This window comes from Perognathus longimembris, chromosome 2 (assembly GCF_023159225.1).
Source record: "Perognathus longimembris pacificus isolate PPM17 chromosome 2, ASM2315922v1, whole genome shotgun sequence".
NCBI lineage: Eukaryota > Metazoa > Chordata > Mammalia > Rodentia > Heteromyidae > Perognathus > Perognathus longimembris.
This window is the reverse complement of record NC_063162.1, coordinates 15830076-15846687: the sequence shown is the minus strand read 5'-3', so window position 1 is coordinate 15846687 and position 16612 is coordinate 15830076. Positions and strand designations below refer to the sequence as shown.

At 39.9% G+C, this 16612-nt stretch overlaps 1 protein-coding gene across 2 annotated transcripts in view; it reads left to right on the top strand.

Annotated features, from left to right (window-relative positions):
• Mxi1 (MAX interactor 1, dimerization protein) overlaps positions 1-16612 on the top strand; it is a 64479-nt gene that overhangs the window by 19486 nt on the left and 28381 nt on the right. For both annotated transcript variants that reach the window (XM_048338283.1, XM_048338284.1), the window contains exons 2-3: positions 1139-1271; positions 10777-10806. In XM_048338283.1, coding sequence (XP_048194240.1) covers positions 1139-1271; positions 10777-10806 — 163 coding nt within the window. The remainder of the gene's footprint in view (positions 1-1138; positions 1272-10776; positions 10807-16612) is intronic.

The window sequence follows — 16612 nt, the reverse complement described above, 5'->3', positions numbered from 1 at the left end:
AGCTTTTGCTCCGCGTGGAGAGCGCGGTGCGGCTGCTGAGGAGAGGTGCGCGAGTGTGCAAGAGGAAGTGCGTGCGCTGCTGAGGGGAGACGCGGCGGGAGGGGGTGTGCGCACGAGTGACAGGCGGGGCGTGCAGGGGCGCGCGCGCGCGGGAGCCCGCCGGCGGGGGCGGCGCGCGCGCGCACGAGTGGCGGGCGGGCGCGCGCAGGTGTGAAAGAATACAAGAGTGACAGGTGGGCGACTCGCCGAGCCTGCGGGCGCAGGTGAGTTTGGGGCCGGTGCGCGTGCTTGGGCAGAGGGGTGGGGTGCGCGGCGCCGGGTGAACCCCGAATGGGGCTGGACACCTGCAGTGTGGGCCGTCCCGGGCGAGCTGGGGGCGGGGGGGGGGGGAAAGGGGGAACGGGGGGGATGGGCCTCCCAGAAGGGGAAAGAACCGCGTGGGGCGGGGGAGAATGGGAGGGAGGGACGTGTGGCAAAAGGACCAGGACTTGGCGATTGAAATTTTATCTGGAGTTACCACAAGCATGAGACCTGGAGAGACTCTGGAGAATGAAAACAGTTCAGGGAAAAGTGAAATTTGGTGGTGGTAGTGGGGGGTAGGGGCCGGGGGACGGACAAGTACACTCAGAAACCACAGTGCTTGAATCCAAAAGGCCTCCTGGGGAAAAGGAGAAAAAGTACTTGGTTACGAAGGTGTCAGGACACTCTTCAGGTAATGGGTGGGGTTTGCCTACCACAAGTTTGATGTGCAGGCAAGCCCCCTGCAATTTGTGGGGAGGGTCTGTGCTGGCTGGCCTCGAACTCGGGATCCTCCTGCTTCTCCATCCAAAATGCTGGGATTAAAGACTACTGGAGTTCACCATCATGCCCAGCCAGGAACTGGGATTTATTTTCTTTCTTTCTTTCTTTCTTTCTTTCTTTCTTTCTTTCTTTCTTTCTTTCTTTCTTTCTTTCTTTCTTTCTTTCTTTCTTTCCTTCCTTCCTTCCTTCCTTCCTTTCTTTTTTTCTAACCAAAAAGAGTAGAAATACTTCACCTCTATTCCTATTTTCAGGAACCTGTGGGACCTTGGGTTTTTCGAGCTGTGGATGTGGGTTTCTCTGTTCTTCTTACACCTTTTTTCCCCTTTGCTCTTTTTAGAGTGTGAACATGGCTACGCCTCAGCATTCCCTTCCATGCCAAGCCCCCGACTACAGCATTCGAAGCCCCCACGGAGGTTGAGCCGGGCACAGAAACACAGCCCTGGGAGCAGCAACACCAGCACTGCCAACAGGTAGCAAACTGGGGAGGTTTAGAAAGGAGGACAAGAGGGAAGGGTCTAGACTTGGAGGTGTTGGTCCTGCTGGACTCCTCTGTTTTTTCCAAGTTGAGCAACACAAAATAAATGTCTTCACCACCGTGTGTGTGTGTGAGTGACCCTTTTAAAACAAGAAAGTCTAGGAGTCACAAGCAGACTCTGGAAGGGAAGGAACAGAATTGGGAAAAGCAAACTAAAGTTTTTGCTGAGATTCTTAAGATGGAGTGTTTATGACTGAGCAGACAGAGGAGACGTCAGAGCACATGTTCATACACATAGCCACATGCTAAAGGTAATCTTGGACCCGGTTTTCTTTGTTTTCCAAATTTAGAATGATCCAAGAAAAAAATCTGAAATAGCTCTGGCATTATATATTTTTTTAAATCAAAGGGCTTTGTTAAATGAATGAAAATATTTAGGTAGAATAGTAAGGTAGTGAGCCTGACCTATTTTTTTTAAGGAGGAGGGGAAGACCATGTTGTATAAGTTTTCATCTTATAGTAACATGAGTTGATGTGGGAGGGGGCTTTAAAGCAAAAAGGAAGAGAAAAACGATGCTGATGCTTATCCTTCAACCAGAACAGATACGCTTTTTTTTTCTAAATAGATTTATTTAGCATATGTTTGTCTCTATGCACTGAGACTTAGTCCACTTCCACTTTTGAAATTTTTTGTTAGCATCTGGCTGTCCAGGGTTTTTGTTCCAAGAAGTTATGTATCCCAAAGAGTCATGTCATGAAATTTTCAAAGGTCCTTTCCTAAAAGATTTTAGACCAACAAACGCTCCCTTTCCCATCCATAGGAAGAAGTTAAAGGAGACTTTGTTTCTGATTCCTTAACCTTATCTAGAGAATGATTCACTTGTGGGGTGAGCACTCCAAGAGGATTGGGTAGTCCTTTGGGGAGGCAGGGTAGGGAGTAAGCAGCAGGGAGTTCTTGGTGCAGAAAACAACTAGAGGTTTCCATAGACATCAGTTGTAGTTCGCTCATGAGGTTGAACTTTTATTCTGTATGTCAGACCTCACTGAGGCAAGGATTCACTCTTCTCCCTTTGATTTGCCTATTGAACAACATGTTGCCTTTTTGTCTTTTCTTAAGCTATTATGCTTTATCAGCTTAAAAAAATTGTGCCCATCCTGGGACTTGAACTCAGGGCTTAGGTGCTGTCCCTAAGCTTTTTTGCTCAAGGCTAGCATGCTACCACTTGAGCCACAGCTCCACTTCCATCTGTTTTGGTGCTTAATTGGAGATAAGAGTCTCATGGACTTTCCTGCCTGAACTGGCTTTGAAACCAAGATCCTCAGATCTCAGCCTCCTGCGTAGCTGCAATTACTGGCATAAGCCACTCATGCCTAGGTTAAACTTACAATTTTAAATTATAAAATTAACCTAAGTTTAATGCATCTGTGTGTTTGTGGTGAATTTATATTATTTGTGTGGTGTGGTATGCTTAAGATAACAATATGGTATAGTACACAACATTTAAAAGCCATAGATATAAATTTGCTAGCCCTTAGTTTCTCTAGCTAACTAACCAGAAATTATGGCCTCTTCAGGAATTTGACTTCCATCCATGCATAGATTTAAAAAAAATTGCTTTCAAAACTTGGAGGCATAGAAAGAGATAGGAAAGGGGACCTGAATGGGGTCATAATTGATATTTTCTTGAAACCAAGCTTATGATCACATGACATTTCATCCCTTAAGTTTTCATCTGTTACAGAAGATGATGTATGAAGTCCTCACAAGGCTGCTCTGGAGTTCTAAAACTGATTTATTGACAGTTTTAATTAACTTAGTAGAATTCAGTTTACCTCTGTCATTGAATGTGTAGCATTTTTACTAGCAGCTGAAGGATTACAGAGGCATAAATAAGACATACATTTCTAAAGTTTGCTAATTACATAATGGGTCATTAAAAGGGCAATCTTTGTCATCTCTTATTCTTAACACTGACTCATCTTGGGGTTTTAACTAATGTTTTTTTTTCATGGTAGTGTTCCTATTAAGATTCTACTATATTGTGTGGGACCACAGTACTGATTACTGTGATTTAGCACAGCATGTGAGAAAGTTTGTAAAATCATAATCGTATTATATTCTGATAGTGCCTGAGGGAACTTAGACCTTGCACCTAAAACTGAGGAAGGAAATTTCTCATGGGAATTTAAGTCACAAGCAAGAGAGAAAGAAATAGATTTTAGAATATATTACCTTAAGGTAGATCTATTCATGTGTAAGGTTTTAGGCTGGGGTTTATGAAAGGGAACTAGTATATTAAACTGAAACAGTAGAAATAATTTTTCCTTAGCTCTGTACTTAATATTTCTGCTTTATGAAAGTAGGGGAGCGAAATATTACAATCAAACAGCAGGGTATTTGGAAAATAGTTTGCTTTTTCTCCTTTTTGTCCCCATGAATTATATGGGGCTGCCTTTAAACACATTTCCTTCTACCTGAAGGTCTCTTTGTTCCGGTTGGCAATCAGGTCTGTCCCCCCAACCCCCTTGCCAGGTTGTCTCTGTTAAATAACAATCTTCCTCAACAGGTCATCGCTTCCTCAAGGAAGTCGTGCCTCATCTGCTGTAATAGATCAGAGCCTTCAATACTTGACGGTGTTCATCATGTTTGCACAAATAGTTGACTCTTTAAAAATATATACAGTAAGGTCACATAGAGTTTATTTCACAAAGAGAAAGTAAAGGCTACTTAGAAGAAGAAGCAACGGACCCCAGAAGCCTGTTGTTCCACAAGTAGTTGTCTTGATAGTTTCTTAAATTTGTGGCCCATTTGTTGTACTAAAACCTTCTCAGAGATAAGGACAGCCTATTTTGCTTTCTTCTGCGGTGAAAGGTAACTCTGCTACGGTGCTGTTCGTGTTTTGCAAAGAAAGGAAAAATGTGGGCTGGGAATGTGGTTCAGCGTTAGAGTGCTTGCCTAGCCTGCATGAAGCCCTGGGTTCAATTCCTCAGCACCACATAAACAGAAAAAGCCAGAAGTGGTGCTGTGGCTCAAGAGGTAGCAAAAGGAAGCCAGGGACAATGCTCAGGCCCTGAGTTCCAAAACCCCAGGACTGGCCAAAAAAAAAAAAAAAAAAGAAGAGAGAGAGAGAGAGAGAGAGAGAGAGAGAGAGAGAGAGAGAGAGAGAGAGAGAGAGAGAGGAAAAAATGCAAACTTCAGGTAGACTATCTGAAATGAAAATTCAGAGTTTCAAATTTTTGTTGATTATTATTTGTTGTGCCAAGTACCATATTAGACTAGAAGGAAAAATGATAGAAAATACAACTTCTGGTTTGACAAACTCTTCTATTACTTTGTGTCTTAAGGGATGCTAATGACAGTACATTTGGAAAGGAAAACAATATATAATATCTCAAGAATAAAATCTCTAAATTGCCATTTCTTTTCATTTGTTGTTTGTTTTTTGAGACAGGGTCTCAGTCTGTAGCTCAGACAACATAGCAATCCTCCTGCCTCAGCCTCTCAGGTACTGGGAGGCCAGGTGTGCCAGGTCCTCAAGTAACTGTACTGTAGTAACTGCAGAATGCTGTATTGGTTTTAAAGAACACTTATGTATTAGAGAACTCCTGTTTTAAAGAACACTCATGTATTAAAGAACACTCATGTAGAAGTCAAAGGCTTGTCAGTTTGGGCAGTAAATGTTGGTATGAGCCTGTGCCCATCTACATAGTAGTTGCGTTGTCTTAAGACCTGCAAAGAATTAGGTAACTAATTTGTGCCTGAATTTCAACTGGCTGTACCACAGTAATTTCTTCTCTTTAGCATCTTGGGACGGTTAAAGGCTCTTACCATATCAGCAGTGTTTCAGTTCCATCTGCTAAGATCAAGAATGTTAAAATAACAAAAATAATGTTCCTCTTACGCCTAGGGCTTTGGCTAACTTTTTAATGTAACTAAAATTTTATTTTTGTTACTTTCTGAACTTCAAAACGTGCACAGAGGGGTTCCAGTCAAACATGTCCATCTAAGTGTCCAGTGCTGTCAGTTCTATCATTTCCCCATTCCATCTGTTCATTTCTTCTAGACATTTCACACTTCCCACTTTCTTTATCATGTAGGTACTCCGAGTATTCTTGCTGTATTTGTCTCTTTTTTCTTACATCCACTCCACCCAGCCCCCAGCTTAACTTTCTAAACTATAGAATAAAGTCATTTTATTTTAGGAGGCGTGATTGTATTATTTTCAGCTTCATAGCCCTTTGCCACAGTCTTTATGGATTTTTAAGGTTGAGGAGGAGAGAAAGAGTGGTAAGTTATTTTTCTAGGATAATTTTAGAGAGTTTTTCCCCACTGGAAATAATTTCAGATGTTTTCTTTATCATTTTTGTTAAATATGTACCTGCTTGTTCAGTGAAGAATCGAATGAAGACTTGTTATGTGAATTTTTAAAAAGATTTTTCTATATAAAAAAGTCTTTACTCATTAAAAAAAAGTAGTTTCAGGATTAAAAGAAATGGAGACTAGTAGTGGTTAAAGTCGTAATGGCTGTAATATTGTTGAAGGTGATTACATCCTCTAAGGTGTGTTTCTTTTACCATTACTGAGTTAAATATCAAACAATAAATAATGTCCTACACTAAACTAACTTGGGCTTTCTATTAAATACTTCTATTAAGTGTCCTGTTGCTGGGTTCCTTGTGGACATTTCCCTCCCCAGAAGTATCGTTTGGAAGGAGGCTTGCATGGTTATGCCTTTTTTTTTGGGGGGGGGGACTTTATTATTTTTATTTTTCTCTTTGGGAAATTTTAATTTTTTAATGATTAGAGTCATACTCACTGTTCACATTATTTTACTTTTTCTTTACAAGTACACAGTGTGCTATGGAATATTGAGGAGCAGTACAGTACAGAGGAAGTCCCTGTAAAGCTATTTGCATAATGTGAAAGCAAGTGATCTTTGTTTTTTATTTTTTTCAAATTTTTATTATCAAACTGATGTACAGAGAGGTTACAGTTTCATACGTTAGGCATTGGATACATTACTTATACTGTTTGTTACCTCGTCCCTCATACCCCCCCCCCTCCGGTTATGCCTTTTAAGTCAGAAAGACAACTGCTTCTCTTTATTAGATGAGAGGCATTTGGAGGGAGGGTGTCAGAATACTGAATGACGATGGAGATCACAAGTCATAGAATTCAAGATTTCATGTAGTACAGTTCTCTGCTTTGTGAAGGTAAGACATCATCATCATTTTATGGTTAGAGCACAGGTATCCAAGACATGATTTTAGTGATTGGTCTAAGTCATGTGGCACAGGTGGTAGTTGATGTTAATAGCAAGCTGGATTTTAAGCAGGATGTACACCATTCCAACCCAGCAGCTGTCTCTCTTAGATTTCTTCTTAGACATGGAAGAGCATTGCTTCCTTTTGGATACAGCATGATTCTTTGATCATTTCTTTTCCAGCAACGACAGTTTTCCAGATATTAATCTAATCCTGATTATTTGGCTGATTATAATGTTAATGGGTGTAAGCATGTATTAACAGTTCTTTCATATTTTTGTTAGAGTGCTTTTCTTTATTTATTTTGGTTTACCCTATTTAAAAATCTGGTGAGTGTGAAGGCTTTTATTTTGCTTCCACGGCAGCTCTGCTCTTGAGCACTGTCAATCCTATGCTTTATTTCACCCACTGACACCGAAAGGATTGAAGTTTATATATTGGAGCCACACTGGAGTCAGTGAGCACTTACAGCTCTAGTTGAAATAACGATGCCCACCCAAGGAGGGAAGATACTAGGATTTCTCTCCAAAAGGCATGTTAGCTCTGTTAGCTCTGTGTGTGTGTGTGTGTGTGTGTGTGTGTGTGTGTGTGTGTGTGTGTGTGTGTGTGTGTTTTGGGGGGGAGATTGTGATTCAGTGATAAAATGATAGAAACGTCTTTCTCTGTCTTGGAAGCTGCATTTAGAGTAAAGGTATCATAAAGAAGGATAGTCATTAGTAGTTGCATGCAGAAGTATATTTCATTAGAAGCAAAATGTGTTGACTAGCCAAATGGGCAAGATACTCCTAACCATATGTAAACCTTGCAGGGAATGTGTCGTAGTTGGATGTTTTCAGTGACACATCATTAGAAGGACCTGATTGATATAGACTGGCAGAAAAGCAAAAGGGTTGTTTCTTGTGTGTTCATATTGTTATGTTCCATTACTCATGTATTGCCATCACTATTTGGACTATTATTTTCTCTGTGTGCATATCATTAAGGCTCTTTCTTACTGTCAAACTGCTAACCACATAGCTGACTAAATGACCAAGTGGCTTCAGATACCCATCATGTCTTTCAGTGTCTCTAGCATTATGAACGTGTGTTTGCTTGCTTGATGCTAGATTAAAACCTTTGGAAAACCTATCAGATTGTCTCATGTCATATACTTAAGACAATGCCTTTTTCTTAGTAGCATACATTCATCATATGAGCTGGGGTTTCATTGTGACATTTCCATAGGTGTATAAAAACATCCTTAACCTTTCTCCCTCTTCCTCCTCTTTCATTCTTTTTTTTTTTTTAATTTGGCACTTTTGCCCTTTACTTTTTTTCATTCTATATGCCAATCCAGATAATACATAGAATCTGTTTTCATGTTTAATGTATTTCTAGTCTTGTGAAAAATAATAAAAATAGCCAGGTGGGGGTGGCACAGGCCTGTAATCCTGGCACTTTGGAAGGTGAGGCAGGAAGATTGTGAGTTTAGGCTAGCCTGAGCTACATAATGAAATCTTGTCTCAAAAACAAAGTGTCCAAAAGCACTGACTAGCATTTATTGAGTCCTTACTATGTGTTAGATGCTTTTACGTATATTTCTCCCCTTTTTACAATAACTAGCCAAGGCACATGACAATATGCCAGTTTTAAAATGAGGAAACTGTGAATCTGGGAAGTTAAATAATTTGTCCCAAAGTTAATACAGCTAGTGTGAGCAAGAGATAATATTAAACTGAAAGTTTTTCTAAAATTTCAAACACCATGGGTTTGTGTGCCATCTGTACCATGTTACCTGACTGATTTTGCTTTGAACTTCATATTTCTGCTTTTTCACTTACCCCTTCTACTTGGAATGGCATCCATAACAGGTTCCAGACTTTATCAGTGGGAAATGTACCCATTGTTCAGGCCCTAGATCAAATGCCATCCTATTCCAGAAGTGTTCTTGAAGCCCCATTCTACCTTCTTTGAATTCCCACAATATTGTCCTTCTCTTCATATGTTTGTTTTGCCTCGAGTTATGATCATGCTTGAATTTACCAACTGGAAATTCTGGAGCTTAATGCAGCCTGGCACACTGAAAGTACTAATATTTTTAACTTGGTATTAGCTCACCAGAACAGTAAAAATGAGAAGAATATGGCAGTATCATAATGATTAGTATATTTGTGGTCATTCTTGTTTCTTATTACTTGGGAGTCTTACTAAATTTTATCAGTGATATAACTAAATGTGACATGTAATTTCTGGCTTGGTGAAAAGGTTCTGTTTGAGAAAGGTAAAAAGAACCCGCTGCTTTAATTTTGTTCACAGCAGGGAGTCAGATTAAGTTCTTTATAATAGGTTCAATGTAATATTGGAATTCCACAATTGGTTATCTTTGTGTATATTATCATTAGCACTTTTTTTTTCATCTTAATTGGTACCCATGGGATCGCCAGATTGTTGAGGACATGTTTACCATGATCCAGAATCTACTCTTTTCTTCTTAAAATGTTGGCATTTATTACTTGCTCTCATATTTTGTGTGTGAATTGCCTCTTAATTTTGTTTTACTTAGTTTGTTTTCTCAGAGAAAAGCAATTAAACCCAAGTCTGTTTGCCAAGAAGGGGCAGAGAATCTCATATTTGATTAGCCATTCATATTTTGAAGAACATTTTTATTTAAAATATCTTTAAAATATGCCATTTCCCCTTTTTATCTTACTCTTTTACATCCCATCTAGACAAAAAGAACAATAAAAGCTTTTAATAAATGATTGTATGGTGATAGAGGTTTCATTGAAATTTATTGAGTTTTGAACTCAGTCTCTTTTAAAGTAGAATATCCCACTTTCTTTTCAGGTGTTTTTTTTTTAAAATCTCAGTTGTACACATATGTATTTCCTGTTCATTTGTCTGCTGTTGAAACATTCTCTTTTACATTTGTTGAGGGAGAAGTCCTTTTGTGAACTTCTTTAAAATGAACGTCAGTTTATTTTCATCCTGTGTGACTGGGACTTTATGAAACTGCCGAGAAAGCAAAAGGTGAACAGGGGACAGTACGTAGTTTCTAAGTCATTTGGCTCCTGAACTAAGACACTGGTAAACTTCCCACAACTAGTGAGCCTCTACATTTGGCATGGGAATATGTTTCCTCATATCTCTGAGCCTCAGTATTCTTGTGTATAAAGCAAAGGTATATAAATCATGTGGTGATTGATACATGCTTCTAATCCTAGCCCTCAGGAGGCTGAGGCAGAAAGATGGAAAGTTTGAGGCCAACCTGCATCACATAATGGGACTCTGTCAGAACAAACAGTCTTAAGTGATTAAAGCCTTGAGTTCAAATCCCAGTACCACCAAAACCAAAGAAACAAGAAAAAACACAATTTTAGGAAGAAAATGAGACTGTAAGTTTTAAGTGCTTTTGCATGCTGTGGAACAGAAGGTGTTCAGTACATGAGAAGTCTGATAGCAATACTGAGAGGCCAGATGAACAACTCACCAAATAAACGGGGCTGGGCTTTTGAGCTATATCCTTCTCGCCTCTGTATGTCCTCATTTTATTAATGTATATTGTCTTGTCTTTCTATTAGTGTATTTTTCTTGTTTAACTTTTCCTTGTTTACATTTCACACAGAAGGCAGGAATGCTTGCATATGCCTGTATCCCTTAGCAGTAAGACACATGTGTTTCAGTTTCTGTAGTAGCCAAAATGTCCCTTTTTCTTTGTGTTTAGGAGTAGTTAGGTAGAAGTAGGTAGGTAGAAGAGATCTTCCTATATATGTTTTTGTAAAAAAGAAAAAAATAGGATTATGTCACTCGGATAGTATGTTGAAAATGAACTATACAACTTGTGGGTAGGGATGGGAGGGAAAAACAGAGAGTAAGAGAGTGAGGGAAGAGTGACACTGTCCAAAAAGAAATGTGCTCATTACCTGACTTATCTAGCTGTAACCCCTCTGTACACCACCTTTATAATAATAAAATTTTTAAATAGGATTGTGAATTCTAACAATGTTTACAATCAGTAAAGCATAGGGAGAAAAGTAAGTACTGGTATTAATTTTATTAGAGTGACAATAATTCTCCAGTTTCAGAATATTTAGAAGCATTAACTGAAAACACAGTATTTGAATAAATGGTCCTAATGTATGTAGACTTTTCTTTGTAATGAGTGAGATTGTAAAAGTCTGACAGTGTATTGCATTGTTATATTGGCAGCCTGATGAACAAGCATGGCTAATGCTCTTTTTCTTTTTTTCTTTTAGATCTACACACAATGAGCTGGAAAAGAATCGGTGAGTCAGTAATAAGGTGCCACTTTGACTAGGTTTAAAATGCAAACTGACCATTTTACCTGCAAAAATAATGTAATAGTACAGATGTAGTCATAGTTTTAGTTTTAAAATGCTTGGCTTAGGGGCTGGGAATATGGCCTAGTGGCAAGAGTGCTTGCCTCGTATATATGAGGCCCTGGGTTCGATTCCTCAGCACCACATATATAGAAAATGGCCAGAAGTGGCGCTGTGGCTCAGGTGGCAGGGTGCTAGCCTTGAGCAAAAAGAAGCCAGGGACTGCTCAGGCCCTGAGTCCAAGGCCTAGGACTGGCCAAAAAAAAAAAAAAACCAACCAACAACAACAATAAAAAAAAAAAATGCTTGGCTTAATGATCCTAATATATGTTTGTGTGTATATTCTCCACAAAAATGATTTAGGAAGCAAGCTTTTGTTTGTCTGTTTATTATGTTTATTATGGAGCTTGAACTCAAGGGCCTTGGCACTGTCCCTGAGCTTTTCTGCTTAAGGCTAGCACTCTACCACTTGGGTCACAGCTCTACTTCTGGCTTCTTTGGTGCTTAATTCCAGATAAGAGTCTCATGAACTTTCCTGCCCAGGCTGGCTTTGAACCATAACCCTCAGGTCTCAGCATCCTGAGTAGCTAGGATTACAAACATGAGCCACTGGCGCCCAGCATATACTATGTAAACTAGACGTAAAGAGGTTTTAAAGCTCATTTGATTTTTAAGCTTATGGGTAACCTCTTATTTCTGTCTTTGAGAAAATGTCATTCATGATAGGCTCATAGCTTAAATATGGTCTTGATGAAGGATTAGGTTTCTGAAATACTTCAGAAACATGACAAATTAGAAGGCATTGAGTCTTGCTTTATAGTTTGTCTATACATTCATTCTTGTATTCAACAAATACTTATCCAACACGAACTATAATGTCATCGTCAGGCAAGTAGAAGGCTTTATGTAGGAAATACAAGAATGTTTAGAATAGTTGTTTCCCTTATGGAACTCAAAGCTTTGTGGAGAGCAAGACAAGCAGTTAAGATGATACTGTATAACTCGGTAAGAATGGCAATAGCAATGCAGAGGGCACTTATTGGAGGACCCTGAAAGATGGTTTGGAAAGGCAACTGAGCTCCTGGTTGAGGAGGGCCTTAGGAAGCTCTGTAGAGGACCATGTGGGGGGTGTTGTATGCTAAGGAAACTAAAAGGAGTTCAGTGTAAGTATTAAAGATTAGAGCATGAAGTAAGCTAGATGAGGTGTTGAAGATGACAAGACCCTTGTCCTGTGAGCGGTAGATAGCAGGTAGTTTTTCTAAAACGGGTTGTCATGTGATCAGATTCGGGAAGATTGCTTAGACTACCCTTCTGAAAGTTATTGCAGTGATTCAGGAAAGAGATATGGCAGCCATAGACATAGAAGCAGACTAAATACAGTGTAGAGTGGAAATAATAGAAAATAATGACTAGATGATTTGCCATTTACAGAGAATGGAAAAATAGGAAAAAGATTTCAAGGAAAATACAAGAATTCTCGAGTAAGAACATTCTCATTTTGGTATGGAGATTAGATTAATAATTAATTGGAATTGTCTGCAGCAGCCCCCATCCCACTTTGGTTGTTGTTTTGAGATTTGTTTGTTTTTTGGTGGTTGTACTACAGATTGAACTCAGGGCCTCCTACCATCAGCCCTGCTTTTTGTTGGTTATTTTGGGGGTGGATTCTAACAGATGCTTTTGCCCAGTTTGGCCTCAAACTACCGGCCTTCAGATCTCAGCCTCCTGAGGAAAGAGGATTCCAAGTGGGAACCATCCATTCCTAGATTGCACCAGCCATTTTTGACAAACAAGATCTCATGACTTGCAACTAGAGGTTGGCCTAACTCCTTGTTACTGGAGAGTGTGGATGCCATATCTTCCTAAAGAGACTTAGCACAGCCCTTCAGGAGGACTTAGGAGCTTTTACTACTTTGTTGGCACAATGTTCTCCCACTGTGAGAATGGTTGTGGTTATTTGTTCATAATCTCATCTGCCAAGTGACTGTGACTGCCTTGGAGGCAAAAATTTTTGTTTTGTTCTATGTTGTATCTTCAGTGTCCAGCATTTGATGCATAGATACTGATGGCTTAGTGTTTTTGTGTGTTTTATGATTGTTCTTGTTGCTGTTTTGGTAGCAGTACTGGAGTTTGAACCCAGGGCCTTGCATTTGTTAGACAGGTGTTCTACTGCCTAGCCAAGCCTGCAGGCTAGAGATGGTGGCTTTAATTTTGAGTGAAGCCTGAAGTTGGAATTCAGACTTGAATGATCTGTCTATTGAGAGACATTTTGCTACTGGCACAACAGTTTCTTCAGTAGGAAATCTTCAATTTAAAAAAAATGTCTTAATCTCAGCCTGTAATCTCAGTTACTTGAAAGCCAGAGATCAGGAAGATGGAGGTTTGAGGCCAGCCCAGGCAAAAAGCTAGTGAGACCCCTTATCAACACGTAAGCCAGACAGCATGGTGTTGCCTACCAGGAGTCCCAGCCACATAGTCTGTGGGAGCTTGGTCTAAGGCTTGCTCCAGCGAAGCATCAGGCCCTTACCAGAAAAAACTAAAGCAAAATGACTCAAATGATAGCCGGTCTCACAACTGTAAAGCCCTGAGTTCAGACCTCAGTTACCACCACCACCAAAAAACATCCCCCAAATGAAACCCTTCTTCCTACCTTCCATTTATGTTTTTTTATATATTAAATATATAGGTGGTTTAAAGGAATTATCTGATTGGTTAATTGTGGCCAAAAAAAAAAAAAAAAGACCAGGAAATAATAGGTCTGAAGGGCTGGGCTGACACAGCACAGAGAAGATAGACTTTGTAGTAAGAAGGTTTGTTCCCAAGGAGTTCTGTCTGCCTTACTCATTCATGGGAAAAACAGCAATTTGCCTAAGGGACTCCAGCCTATAAAACAGCAACAGCATGGACTGGATGGATGGCTTGAAGAGAAAAGCGAAACAGGCATTTCTCTTTTATCGCGTTAACGGAATAGAAGAAAGAGCCAGATGTCGGTGGCTCACACTCAGGAGGCTGGGATCTGAGGATTGCAGTTCAAAGTCAGCCTGGGTAGGAAAGACTCAATGCCAATTAAAAAGCAAAAACCTCGAAGTAGAGCTAAGCTGTGACTTAGTGGTAGAGCATAAGACTTCAGGAACAGTACCTAGTCCTGAGTTCAAGGTCCTCAAGCAACTAATCTATGTACATTATGTAACTAAAACCCATTACACATTGAGATTTCATACAGTTTGCACCTATATTCAAATTATGCCCTATAATCATGCTGCATCCACATGTTTTGCAACTTGTAGCCTCTCAACTTCATGTTTATGAGGAACCTGGCAGAAAATAGATGCTATACTCACACTGAATTTTTAAGTAATTCATTCTTGAGGTAATTCACATTCTTGACATTTCACATTCATGTCATAAGATACTTTTTTCCCTTTTAGTTGGGCTCTAAAATTTTGTATGTAAAGCTCTCTTGAGTTCATGATTTCCTTTTCTTTTTTTCTCTTTTTATTTTTTCCTTAAGGCAAATGTAGTAAGAATAGGAGATTTTTAAGTATCAGCGAATGGCAGAGTAATTCCAGATGGTTCTTTTAACTAAAATCCTAAGATGGTTGAAGGCCTGGGCTGGCTATGAAGAGGCAGTAAGAACTAAGCATTAATGTTCTGACTCTCAGATCTCAGAGCAAAGCGTAGTGGTGGTGATTTTATATCTGAGATACCCTGGGTAATTTCAGGTTAACTTAGAGTTAACTCCAGGATGTTTACAGCTTGTTTTTGTTTTTATTTTCATTTCTTTATTGTTCAAGTGATGTACAGAGGGGTTACAGTTTCATACATAAGGCAGCAAGTACATTTCTTATCCAACTTGTTACCTCCTCCCTCATTTTTCTCCTGCCTCCCCCCTCACCATTTCTACAGTTGGCTTACACCATATAGTTTTGTAAGTACTGCTGTTGCATTGGTTTGTCTTTTTAATCCTTTGTCTCTCGATATTCCCTTTCCCTTCCATAGTTCCAATACATGTATATACAATATCCAGGGTACTAAAAATCAGTTACAGTGATATCGGGGGGTAAAACTACGGGAAAGAAAGACAGTAAAAAAGGCATAATTTCACATGGTATGTTGAAAATAACAACAACGATAAACCACTTGTTTCCATCTAGGACATAGTCCATTGATCCCTGGTTATTGGCAGGCTAGATAGAGGGTATCTTTGTCAATCTGAGTCAAAGGGGTTCATAGAGCAATCTTATCAGTCCAGATAGAACTAAATGTAAGAACAGTCTTGTTCACAGTTATCACGGTACAGCTTGTTAATGAGCTATTGGTAGTTTCAGAACACAGAAATTCAGGTTCTTTCTTGGATAGGTTCTGAGTCCTGGTTTCTTCCTAAAACCATGATGGTTATGCTGGGCCTGTTGGGGATGGTTCAGAGCATTTGTTTCCTGTGTGTGCTAGCCCTGTCCCCTAGTCCCACAACAGGTCATAGCAGGCCCGCGATGTGGAGGAAAAGCAGAATACCCTTAGATTCTTCAGGAACCTAGGTGAATCTAGTGGTAAACCTAATGAGTTTTTGAGGTTGAAGAATTAAGAATTTGCTTTGTCCATTAGCTTATCTTATGAATTTGGTTCTTTGCCAGAGAAGAAACTATTTAATAAGGATTTTAAATCGCTCTGTTGCCTTTTCATTTTCTTAATTCAAATTACTGATGATGTTTTCGACAGTCAACAACTTTAACCGGACTTTAATGGTCAAGAACCTTAGTGCTGACTGCAGGAGAGGCCATTCAGCCTTAATTGCTGTCATTCCATTAAAACAAAAGGCTTACCCTTATTACAAGTTTGGCAGAGCTAGAAAGGCTACACGAGGACACTGGACAAATAACGCCTACCTAGGCAGAGCAGAAGTGACTGAGCAGTGTGATAAGAGAACGGTGTCCAACCAGTGGCAATACGCATCCTCCTTGTATAAGGACATTTGCACACCTCTGAAAGAAAGAGACCCTGTACATTGTGGGATAAGCCCTCACTTTTGCAGAAGTTGGGACCCTCCTATTTACAGGTCTGCTAGTGGCTGGGATAAGCACATGCTGCCATAACCAGTTTGTTCTGTTGAGATGGAGTCTTACAAACTTATTTTTTGCTTCAGCTGACCTGGAACTACAGTCCTCCCATCTTAACCTCTGCATAGCTAGAATGTCCTTTCCTCCCTTCCTTCTTTCCTCCCTCCCTCCCTCATCCCTTCTCTCTTTCCCTCCCTCCCTCCCTCCCTTTACTCTCTACCTCTTCCCTTCTACTTCTTCCCTCCTCTCTCTTCTTTTCTCCCTTCCCCCCTCCTTCCTTCCATTTCTCCTCTCCTTTCCTCTCCCCTCATCTCCCTCTCTTCCCTCTTCAGAACAGGAGGTTGAACTCAAGTCCTCTGCCACTTGAAACATGTCCTCAGCCTTTTAGCTTTCTAGCTTTTTTTTATATATATATATATATATAAGAGCTTGCACTAATATTGTCTGAATTGTCTTTGACCATTGATTTTAGCCGGAATTACAGACATGTACTACCATACCCAGTTTGTTTTTGTTTTTGAGATAAGGGTTGTACTGACTTCTGCTTGGTTGGCCTCAAACTGGAAACCTCTTGACTCCCCCGTAGGTAGGCTGCAGAATGTGCTGCCACATCTGGCCTTGCCTGTCTTTTTCACGTTTTAAAATCTTTTCAATCATGCTAATGCATTTAGATTTAAGTAGTAATGCTGAATGCACAA